The sequence below is a fragment of the Poecilia reticulata genome, linkage group LG8 (assembly GCF_000633615.1).
Source record: "Poecilia reticulata strain Guanapo linkage group LG8, Guppy_female_1.0+MT, whole genome shotgun sequence".
Classification (NCBI taxonomy): Eukaryota; Metazoa; Chordata; class Actinopteri; order Cyprinodontiformes; family Poeciliidae; genus Poecilia; species Poecilia reticulata.
This window is the reverse complement of record NC_024338.1, coordinates 17,795,500-17,807,048: the sequence shown is the minus strand read 5'-3', so window position 1 is coordinate 17,807,048 and position 11,549 is coordinate 17,795,500. Positions and strand designations below refer to the sequence as shown.

The 11,549-nt window shown below is 38.7% G+C and overlaps 1 protein-coding gene across 1 annotated transcript; it reads left to right on the top strand.

Moving 5' to 3' along the window:
- Positions 1–342: 342 nt before the first annotated feature.
- LOC103468948 (perforin-1-like) lies at positions 343–11,476 on the top strand. Its single transcript, XM_008416362.2, has 5 exons — positions 343–829; positions 5,700–6,253; positions 9,046–9,184; positions 9,258–9,469; positions 9,834–11,476. Exons 2-5 carry the CDS (start codon positions 5,721–5,723, stop codon positions 10,699–10,701), a joined length of 1,752 nt encoding a protein of 583 aa, XP_008414584.1. The 5' UTR covers positions 343–829; positions 5,700–5,720; the 3' UTR covers positions 10,702–11,476.
- Positions 11,477–11,549: the final 73 nt, after the last annotated feature.

The following is an 11,549-nucleotide window of genomic DNA, read 5'->3' as shown; positions in this document are numbered from 1 at the left end:
ACTTTTTTACTTTTACTTAAGTAAAATGTTAATGTGGTACTTTGACTTTTACTTAAGTACATTTTTGACTGTGTATTTGTACTTTTACTTAAGTAAATTTTTTGAGTACTTTCTCCACCACTGCCTGGTGTGTATAATGTTCAAAGACGATTATAATTCTTCTATTTGCAGCCATTGAGTTGGGGGCGTGGCCAGCAGCATTTTATACGGATTTAAAGTGACAGAGGCCCTAAAACAGCTCATTCTGAACTGAGCAGACCAAGAATGATTTTTGCAACAAAAAAATGTAATGAACATGTTTTGTATAGACCATAGACCTATTCTAATCTGTTCAAGGAAGACTAAAGGTCACCTTAAGTTCTTCAATGGTGGTACAACTGTCACTGTGTATGATTTATATTCTACTGGTGCTTTTCTGTTTTGTGTATTTATCTCTTTTTCCTTTTAGCTGATTTCATAGAGACTAACTTGTTCTCCAACAGTCTGACTTAGTTTTTCTCCTATTCTCATAAAATATGACTACATCCATCCACTATTTCAGGGAAATGACATATTTTTTGGTCTCTGGTTTCTCTCTGACTGATAAACTGGCCTGAGTTTCCTCTCATACGTTATATGTATGAGTTTACATCGACCACTTGCTGCTCTGAGGAAAAGCATTCGAAACCTTTCAACCACACTTTTTTTATGTTCTTTCTGCACTCGTATAAGACCACTGTCACCTCAACCCCCTCACCGTCTCCTCCCCTGTTTCTCTGAACGTTAAACGCCACATATCGACATATGTTCACTCAGTTTCACTCCTGCACAAAGAACAGGCAGCGGATCGGTGAGTCGTCCCTGATTTGCTACGAAATCGATGTGTTTTAACTTCAACAAGTGGATGCAAGTTTTGTTATATCATTCGGATGGGTAAAAAAACTACCTGTGTTATAGCTGCGATTATATTTAACACAGTTTTCACTAAACTCCTTTGAGGCGTCTGTGTCATTATTAAATACAGCTGAGAAGAAAGAAAGGTCACCAGCCTTCTGCAAAAGCTTACCGAGTATTTTTGGTCTAGTTTCTACTGCAAATATTTTTGTACACTTGAAATAAGACAAGTATGTTTTCATCAAGATATAGGAGCTTGTTTTTAGTCGTCAATAATTCCTTAATATTAACTAATATACTGAGTATAAGTGCAGAAATTATCATGTTGAAGGGGAGAAAGTCAATAATTTGAACAAAAACTAAAATTAAGGGTTGGTAGAGAGAATTTATTTTAAAGAAAATATCCAGATGTTGCTAAAATATTTCAAAATGTTGAAAAGGAAAATGTTTGGCACTAAGAAAGGAAGATCACAGTTAGACATGGTGGTGGCAGAATCATGCTGAGGGGTTAGCTTTATAGGAATTTATAGGGGTTAGCTTTATAGGGAATCCCTATAGCTTTATAGGGATTTTTTTTTTTTATTCGTTTTGACCTGAAATGTTATAGTGTCATCTGGAAAACCAAAGAAGAAGAAGAAAGATTCCCTGTTTCCATAAACCCAATGGATTCCACTTATAGATTCCCTCTATCCAAGGATCTGGGTAACTTTGGTGTAGTGGAGACGGGAAATTACACAAAATCAAGACTGAATGTTGAAATTAGGTGCACATTTCTGCAACCCTCAAGCTGTATCATTTCTTTGCTGTTGAGCTACACAGAATAACTGTGAATATATGGAAAAAATATTAACTAGATGGCATTTTAATAGGGGTGAACATACTTTGAGAGCCATAATATGCTTTGAAAATGTTCTTTACAGTGGGTCATGAAAAGATTTGCCTTCATAAGGAGATAAATAGCTATTATGTTAAATTATTATAATAATAATAATGTTGTTTTGACACCATTTTCAAGTAATAATGACATCATAATGCAAGAACACATTCTGAAAGATCAATAAACTTTAAATTCTAGTCAACATTTAACACTGAAACTAAAAAACAGGTTAAATATCCTAAATAAATAAATAAAACAACAGAAACAATAAATAAAATTAATTATAAAGTCTCTGTAAACAGAATTGTCCTTCGAAAAAGCAGCTAATTGAGACCAAAGCACCAACCTGAAGACTTTAGTCATCCAGTTTTTGGTAGAAAGACAGAAAAGAGAAAAAGAATAAATAATGCAAATGGAAACTATTGAGCCGTCTTAATGTGTCATATGATTAATTGATTTATTGCTTATTGTAACAGGCCTACACTTCTTTTGTAGCAGCTGATGTTCTTAGTGGTTGCAGAAATGAGAAACTTGCTAATAATATGCAACTTTGCATTTCTCAGGTGATTATGTGCAGCTTTTTAGTTACATACCCAAGTTTTTTTAAGTCACAAAGAGCTTCAGATGCAATAAACCAAAATGTTTCACGGAAACTCCTTTATTTTAAATTCTGGTGCACATCTTAACAGAACGTTGCTTAAAACTTAAGGTTATGTAAAGAAAGTAATTGTTTCTCTTTGACAATTTGCATCTTGGTGGTAGACCACAGCAGTAAAAAAAAAAGATACACGAGATTAAGGTTAAAGTCATATCTCAAAGAGATAACAGATATAACAATACCCACAAGGCTTTGACCAGAGATTTAATCTTCTTTGTCATGAGCTGCATGAAAAATGTTGCTTAAAATAATGATTCATGCAACGTCTGGACACATTTCAGGTCAATCAGGCCAGGATTTTAATTCAAAGCCTTGCTGAGAACAAGGTTTTTTTCAATACAGTTTAGTTTTATTTTGATGTGACTTTTTGTTTGGCAAATAAAAAAACTCAGTTGAAACATGTCACAGTACAACCGTTGGACAGACAGCCTGCTGAGTTTAAGACTAGAAATGACATCACTGACTCATTAAGAATGAGCTGAAGATTAATCATAACTACTAATTTTGTAATATTTTAATCGTTTTGATTCATTAAAGTACATTGCGACGTGTTGATCAAATTACCGACTTTGCCTGAATTAACAACACGATTTATATCACTATGTCATAAACAGCGTTTCCCCTTCAACTGAAGAAGCCTCAAAAACGGACAGAAGACAGAAGAGATGCTAACCAGTTTTTTTCGTACATGCTACTCTACATCAGTGGTCCTCAACCCCCGGTCCATGGACCGGTACCGGTCCGTGGACCAATTGGTACTGGGCCGCGCAAGAAATAGTGAAATATTTCCGTTTTATGTATTATTTGAGTCTGGAGGATCTTTTATTTTGAAAATCCTTTAACCGGATTCTCTCGGTTACTTGCGCGCCAACACTGAGGCCACAAGCAGCGAAATGAGTAAGAAACAGATCAGATGTCTTTGGAAAGTTTCTTTGCAAAGGGGAAAAGGCCCAGAGAAGAGACAGGAGAATGGATTTATCCCGGACCGGTAGGTGAGTCCCACGTTACAAGCCGCTTTGCGTAACATGCGGCGACCGGCTGCTAATGAGGGAGTGAAGCTTCAAGCTGCTTCGTCACGTAGAGACCAAGCAGGCTGTGGATATAAGCAACACTTCGGGTCTCATCGTCTCTCATCACTCCCAGATGGGACCGTCTCGTTGCAGAGAAACAAGCTCAGGGCTCCTTTTAGTCATTATCGTGAGTTAAAATTTTCACGAAAGTAAAATGTTCGTTTTTGTGGCACATCTGTATCTTATTTTGAAGGGATATATAAACGTTACCATAGCGACCAGAGTCAGAGCGTTTGGGCTGCGGTCGAGAGGAGATGAGTAGAGTTTGTGTCTTAAGTCTGGTTTAGACGGAAAGATTTAAGAATTGTCAGCCGATTCTCCAAACCTCTGTGACCACAGAGCTGATAAAAGTCCAACAGGTTCGATCGGTTCGTGTGTCCAAGGCAGGAGCAACACGAACCGATTCCAGTCACGAACATCCCGATTCCAGAGGATAATCCAGTAAAAACCCCAAAATAGCGGGAATTTAGAATAACCAAACACGGATGACGGATGTAGAAGCAATAGTGATAGTTTGTGGAGTCATTTTAAAAGATAAAAAAACGAAACAAAAAGAAAAGGCGGTGGAAAAAAGGCAGCGGGAGCAGCCGCTCTATGATTTAGAGGTGAATGTTTTTTCATAGTTAACATTTTTGAAAGGAATAAACATAATAATGACCTTTAGATTTAATAATAAACATTTCCACATATCATCTCAGATATACACCGGACTCAGTTGCGCGATATGTCAGCTGTTTGGGATTCCCCTGCTCTTACGTCACCGCGCTTTCTGATTGGCTCCCTGTCACATTCAGCAGGTCGTATTCTCGTTCTCAGTCAGGGAAAAACCCCACAGGCTGCGATAAAAACTCCAAGACAACCCAAATTGGGTATATTCAGGATTTAGCGGGAACATCAACACCGCCTCATGCATCACCCCCCTCGGGCCGCAGCAAAATTTTCCAAGTCTTGACCGGTCCGCCGTAATAAAAAGGTTGGGGGCCACTGCTCTACATGACGGTGGAGCATTGTTTCCATGGCTACGGACGGTTAGACGCGTATCTTCTCCATAATGCAATATTTGATATCTTCCCAATCATACTTACATATGAAGTTTATAAACGTTACGTCTTCTTACCTTGTAAAAGTGTTTTCACTGTAAATCTGCCATTACACCGAGGACTACCAGTCATTATGATTAACAGCTGCCAGTCATTGGCCGCTATCACCATCTTCCCTCATTAAAAGATAAAATAAAATGACAAGTTTGGTTTTCATCCTTGTCTGTTTGTGCAGCCGGCCGCGCAGCATCTTATGACCATTTTTTCTGCGAAATCAACTAAATAAAAGCGATATTAGGCTACCACGTGCGTTTTTTGACAGGCTTTACTATGAGCGCATTGGTTGTTTTTGACGGTTGTCATGGCGGAGTGGGCGGAGTTTTGCAGAGTGACGTCACGCGCAAAAGGTCAACGCACAGTGATCATTTTGTATGAAATAAACAATAAAATATAAGTTTTTGTTTTAGTGTTTTCTAGTTTTTACTAATTAATTTTAGTTAAATGTTTAGTTTTAATTTGTTACAGTTGTAGTTTTAGTTTTTTCATACTTTAATTGGTTTGTAGGTATTGTGAATCTGTGTACATCCATTGGGTCATGAAAACCCAAAAAAGATACTATTTTCAAAAACTTTATTAAAATTATTGTGTTTTATCCCAGCTTTTGAGGATGTCTTTTTGCAGACTATCAATAAATCAAGTTTATTTTTACAGCACATTTCAGCAACAAGGCAGTACGGAGTGTTTTACATCATGAAAACACAAAAATACAGTCAACAATTGAGAAAACTAGTAAATATTTTACATTTTGTCAAGTGCCATCAAAATGTTAGTCAATGTTTAATTTATTATGGTTCAAAAGCAACTATAAACAGTCTAGATTTAAAGAACTCAGTGTTACAGCTGTTTTGCAGTTTTCTGGAAGTTTGTTCCAGATTTGCAGTGCATAGAATCGTAACAAGCACTGCCAGGAGGGTTATGGAGTGCCGTAACTGCTGACAGTTGATGTAACCCGTTTACACGTCAATTCCAAAGGCTAATAAATAGATTAAATAAATGTGTTAGTTTTATAAACACACAATATAGTTCCAGTTAGTTATAGTTTTTACCCATTAATCTTCATTTAATTTCAGTTTTTGTTATTTTGTTCTAGATTTTGCTGAGAAACAGTTTTTCTCTTTCAGTTTGCTTCCTCGGACAGCAGCATGTTCCTGCAGAGTTTTTCCATCTTTGCCGGCTTCCTGCTCTGCCTCCCTCGGTATTCGAACGCAGCCTGCACTGATGGGAAGCCCAGAGAGTGTCAGGAGGCCGAATTCGCTCCCGGATCCAACTTAGCTGGGGAAGGCTTCGACATCACCAAGATGGAGCGAAAATCTGCGTTTGTGCTCGACATGAATCAGTGGAAACGCAAAGACAAGACCTGCACCCTGTGCGCCAACCCGTTTCTGGAGGGCAAAAAGATGAAGCTGCCCCTGTCCGTGCTGGACTGGAGGGCCAAGCAGACCTGCAGCGCTAAGGTTTCCTCCAAGCTCCACAAATCCAGCGAGTCTCTGGTCAGCTCCAGCACCTCCTCCGTTGAGAACAACTGGAAGACTGAATTAGAAGTCGAAATGAAAGGTAAATCCGGCAGCCTGATGCTGGCTGGGACCAACTCGAAGGTGGCTGAATATTCCATGGAGAAAACAAAGAATGACAAGTTCAGCTTTGCGAGTACCAGCATGTACTGCGAGTACTACAGGTAAGAAAAACGTTCTGCAAAACGATTCATGTTTTCAGGTGAAACCCAAGTTGCAGAAGCATCTAAAATGCTTCTGAAAAGGGACCCGTTATGCAACAATTTACATTTTGGACGTCTTTATTCTTCAATTTGGCTCTCAACTGCTTCTTAAACAGCCCAAGAGTTTTTAAAAAAACAGCCATTTTTTGGTAATACGTTAATATTTTATAATGTCTGAAAAATAACTGGGCTGTTACCTAGCAACCCCAGCAAAGTTCCACCGGTTACCTAGCAACCCCAGCAGAGTTCCACCCAACTGAAAAACCTAAGTTTAAAGTTGACGTATTATGCTCCCTTGCACAGGTTAGTATAGGTCTATGGGCGATAGATAGCAATACATTGTTTGCATAAAATCAATAGAGATTTTAATCTGATCAGTTGAGAGGGAGCTGCTTTATGGGCTCTTGCCACTTTAAATCAAAATATACTGCTGGCCACAGCCTTCCCCCCCCCCCCAACTCAACGTTTACACTTACACATAAAAATGGCTGCAAACATTCATCCTCCATCATCCATCCATCCATCCATCCATTTTCTTACTCCCTCGTTCCTATTGGAGTTGGAGGGGGGTGGGGGGGATGCTGGTGCCCATCTCCAACGAGACTGGCTGCAAACAGATGTGCACAAACACTCGTCTTTTCCAGCAACCATTGTACAGCGAACACAGCGGTAAAACCAGCTGACCAGATGTACTGGAGTGCCACTTAGGTTGCTAGGTTACGGATGGAACTCTGCTGGGGTTGCTAGGTAACGGGGCAGCGCCTGCTGATTTGTTGCGTTACATTCCGGAGGTTTCTGACACGGCTACATTTCCATGTACTCCTGCTTGAACAAACTTGAATCAAATGAATGTTTAAAGACCAAACCTTTGGGAAACTCCCGGATCATTTTCTTCCCAAACCGACCTTGAAATGAAATTAATCACCATAGTAATTGTAATATTTGGGTTTCTCAGTGTTTGCAGCAATGGTTATCATCATGTTTGTGCAACATATGGTGGTGAGTGTTTTTCCACTCTGTGGATGAGTTGTAACCCACTTTTCTCTGTAGAATTTCAGCCACATTGGAGGTTAATCACCATCGACCTCAAACATAGTCATGGTGCAGCATATAAATTGGTTTTTCGCTTGAACTTTGTTTAGGTCACTGGAAAACATTTTTTTCTCATCGTTCAAAGGTGGTCTTACTGTTATACTTTGTATCATTGCCTTTAACTTAATTAACAACATAAAACAAAAACTATAGTAGTTTGAGTCAATCTTAAACATTAAATGAGGCACCAAAGGGCAAAAAGAGAAGAAATCTTAATGGGAAAAACATTTTCCAGAACATTATTATGAATTACCAATGGCTGAAAGAGTTTCACTGTTTCAATTCTGCAAAAATTCATTAAATTATGTTGCTTGATGTAAGATTTCAGCTGATGATCTCCTCTTGTTAATTTTTCTACATTTTATGTTGTGCTCTGCTAATTTTAAATAACATTTTAAATCATTGAAACTTTGAAATTCCTAGCTGGTCCACAACTGAAGCACAAACCGTTGCTTTGTCTCACTGTTGCACGCTGCTTAGGCCAAGTAGACCAACAAGGTTTTATGTTTTTACGTTTAGTTTCTGTTTTTTCTTGTAGAAATGTTGTCGCCTGAGGTTTGACACCTTCTTTTAAAAAAGCCTGTGGTCATGACAACGACACGCAACGAGGCGGGAAGTGGGGGGAACAAACATCCACACCTTTTACTCAAAAACATTATTGGACACGCACGTTTATTCGGCTTGTATAAAACCTAAAAAAACAAAAGTTGTTTGAAGAAGGTTGTCATTTTTGCTGCTGTAAATAGACTAAAATTGTATTCTTGACAAAAGAATTTATCCAAAAGCTGAGGAAACTGCAAAACGTTTCATTCAGGCAAACATCTGAGGTCCATTTGAACCAATAAGATTTAGTTTCTTTCTTCTTTGTTTCATTAATGTTCCGTGTTTTATTTATTGTTGATCAGGAAATCAAAAGAAAAGAACCCACGATAAAATTATTGTGCATTTTTAAATGGAGAAATGAAATTATGGTACTGTCAACTTATCTAAACTATATCTAATTCCAAACATATTTTTTCATACCTGAAATATGGATTCATCTACGTCAACATATTAGGAACACAGTAGCTTCCAAAAAACAAAGAGGAAAAAAACTGAAATTTTGAGATTAATTTCAGAAATTTTCTAGAAAAGATGGAAAAGTCAAAGTTTTGACTTTTCTCGTTTTTTGTCAGAAATTTACTCCTTTTATTTCCTATTTATGGAAATTTCCCATTTGTATTCGTCAAACCACAAAAGCTTCACCTTTATTTTTACACATTTACTTGTTTAAAAGTGAACATTTATGCACATGCAGGAATGTAAACATTACATAAAATCTGCCAGATTTAGACTGAATTTTTCTGTCTAGATGCATTTTGAGATGAAGTTTTCTTTGTGCTAATAGTTCATAACTTGCTTGCAGCATTAAACTGAGTTTAGTATAGTTTATTTGGCCGTTTATTTTTATTTACTTTGGAAATGTAAATGAAGAAAGGCATACGTATTTAAATTAATTTTGTAAAGTTTTGGTTAAATCCCTTCAATAGATGGAAAAATAAAACTTTCGGTGAAGATTTCGTACCTCCACCTGGCATCAGCTCATCTGACAGAATACACCAAGACTAAATGAAGTCAAACTGGATTTGCTTCATTGTTTTTGTGCCTTGCTCCTCCTGCAGCTACAGAGTGTCCAGCACTCCCAAGTTGAACAGAGATTTCAACAAAGCAGTGAAAAAGCTTCCTAAAGTCTACAGCCCAGAATACAAGTCCAGATTTTACACACTGATTGATGTTTTTGGCACCCATTACATCACCAAGGTGAGTAACAACAAGCATTACTGAGGAGAACAAAGAGTTAAATGAACTGAATGGGTTCATGATGCTGTTTCAGGTGAAGCTGGGAGGACAGATCAAGTCTGTGACCAGCATCGCGAATTGCGAAGCGAGTCTGCAGGGTCTGAGAACAGAGGAAATCCAAATGTGTCTGGAGGCCGAAGCGTCTGCAAGCGTCAAAGTTAATGTGAAAGCAGAGACAAAGCACTGCCAGACGTCTGCAGAAAAACTGGACAGCAAGAAATCCTTCTCCGACACCTTCAGCGACAGGTACAGAACATTTATTATGCTACTGCCTGGGCTCGGCGATCACTCCACAAAACTGATTAAGCAAATCTTTGGTTTTGAAGGTTTATTTTTTGGAATATAAGATTTTTTTCCACCGATGCACTCGGGTTTTCCATAGTTTAGATCGATGTCAGCACCTCCAAAGCCGCCATTTTATTTTACAGATTCCTTTTATTTGGACTTTTATTTTGATTATGAGAATTCTGAGAAAAAAAAATCTGAGATTAATGTGAGAATTCTGAGAAAAAAAGTCAGAATTCTAAGAAAAATCTCTCAATTTTGAGTAAAAAGTCAGAATTCTTTATTATTACTAGTTGGCCCCAATCCTCTGATTTTCTGTCTCCAGGTTCACAGAAATAAAAGGTGGGCTCACCACAGACTCGGACCTTCTTTTTTCCTCCAACAAAAACCCAGACGCCTATAAGGAATGGCTCACTTCGGTCCCACAGTATCCAGACCTCGTTTCGTATTCCCTCTCGTCGCTCCACGAGTTGCTCCCTGAAAACACTCCGGTCAGGAAAAACCTGCGCAAAGCCATCAGCCATTACATTTTGGAGAAAGGCCTGTGGAGGAATTGCAGCGAGCGATGTCAGGCCGGAATACGGACCGACTCCAAGGACTCCTGCGTCTGCCAGTGCCACAACGAGCCCGCGGTGAACTCTGACTGCTGCCCGACCCGGAAGGGAATGGCCCGCATCTTCATAACGGTGGTAAAGGCTGAGAGTCTGTGGGGGGACCACAGCGGCGGCACGGACGGCTACGTCAAGGTGTTTCTCAACAAAGAGGAGGTTTACCGTTCTTCCGTCATTGTAAACGACAACAACCCGAAGTGGGGCGCCATCGTTGACCTAGAAACCAGGGACATCTCTTCCGGAAGCGTCTTGCGGTTTGAAATTTGGGATGAAGACAACAAATGGGACGACGACCTGCTGGGAGAATGTGAGCGACGCCTGTCTGCCGGAGTCGTAGAAGACGTGTGCCCTCTCCAACATGGCCGCTTCTACTTCAAATGGGAAGTGAAGTGCATTCCGAGTCTGACCGGAAGTTTGTGCACAGAGTATAACAAGTCGCGCATGAGGGAAAGCTTGAGGAGCCTATACGTGTCCCGTCACGCCCACCCGATCCCGAAATCCGTCCTGGTGGAGATGGGAGTGTTTGTGGATGAAGGGAGCTCCCACTGGAACCAGAGCCTGGCTGGCAAAACCTCGGTGTGAGAGGCTTTTATTCACATTTAGTCCAGCAAGTTGGCATTACTTCTAATATTTACTTCTGTTAGCATGTTAATGATTAAACTGCACAGCAATAATGTCGGACTGGGCGATAAATCGACTTGATCGATTAATCGATCTTTGGTTTTTAAAGATTTAATTATTGGAAAATTGAGGGAGTGGGGGTTCATCTATTCACTCTTTGGTACGACGGAGTGTTAGGGCCATGCCAAGAAAATAATAAAAAATAAAATAACAAAAATAAAGTTATAGAATTATGACTTTATTCTCCTTATTTCAACAACTTTTTACTCGTACTTTACTAGAAATACTATAACTTTATTTTCATTATGTTTTACTTTACTACTTTTCCCGTGTAATTTTAAGACATACCTCTGGTAAAATTACATCTTTAATCTAATATTATGACTGTTGTCGTAATAAAAAAAAAAATTGCCCTAATACTCTGTCGTATAACTCACAGAAGAGATGATTGAAATACAAGCCACTTTGTGAAAAGATTTTCTATCAGTTGTAGTTTCTTTTTCAAAAAAGTAAGCAATTTTTTAAAAAAGTCAATTGAAATTGGGAATCAGATCGGGTATGGAAAAAATCTAATTTTATTTTTGAGCCATATCGCCCAGCCCTGCAGTAATGTAACAACCTACCATTGTGTACTTTTAGGATTTAGAAATTACACAAAACGCTCTGCTTTATATCTAGATTATGAAATATTACTCTGAAAGCTTATTGTTATATTTATGCAGAATAAAAGCATGTTCTCTGAATTGCTTGTGGTGTTTGAGCTTTGATCTATTTAAAGAAATAGTGTTCGTTTTAAAGTTCACAGTGTT

What these genes read in the sequence shown, in the direction of transcription:
- LOC103468948 (XM_008416362.2), top strand. Translation starts at nt 5,721, where the DNA reads ATGTTCCTGCAGAGTTTTTCCATCTTTGCCGGCTTCCTGCTCTGCCTC. An exon ending in ATGTACTGCGAGTACTACAG is followed by an intron (nt 6,254 to 9,045) that starts GTAAGAAAAACG and finishes CTCCTCCTGCAG; the next exon opens with CTACAGAGTGTCCAGCACTC. An exon ending in GCACCCATTACATCACCAAG is followed by an intron (nt 9,185 to 9,257) that starts GTGAGTAACAAC and finishes ATGCTGTTTCAG; the next exon opens with GTGAAGCTGGGAGGACAGAT.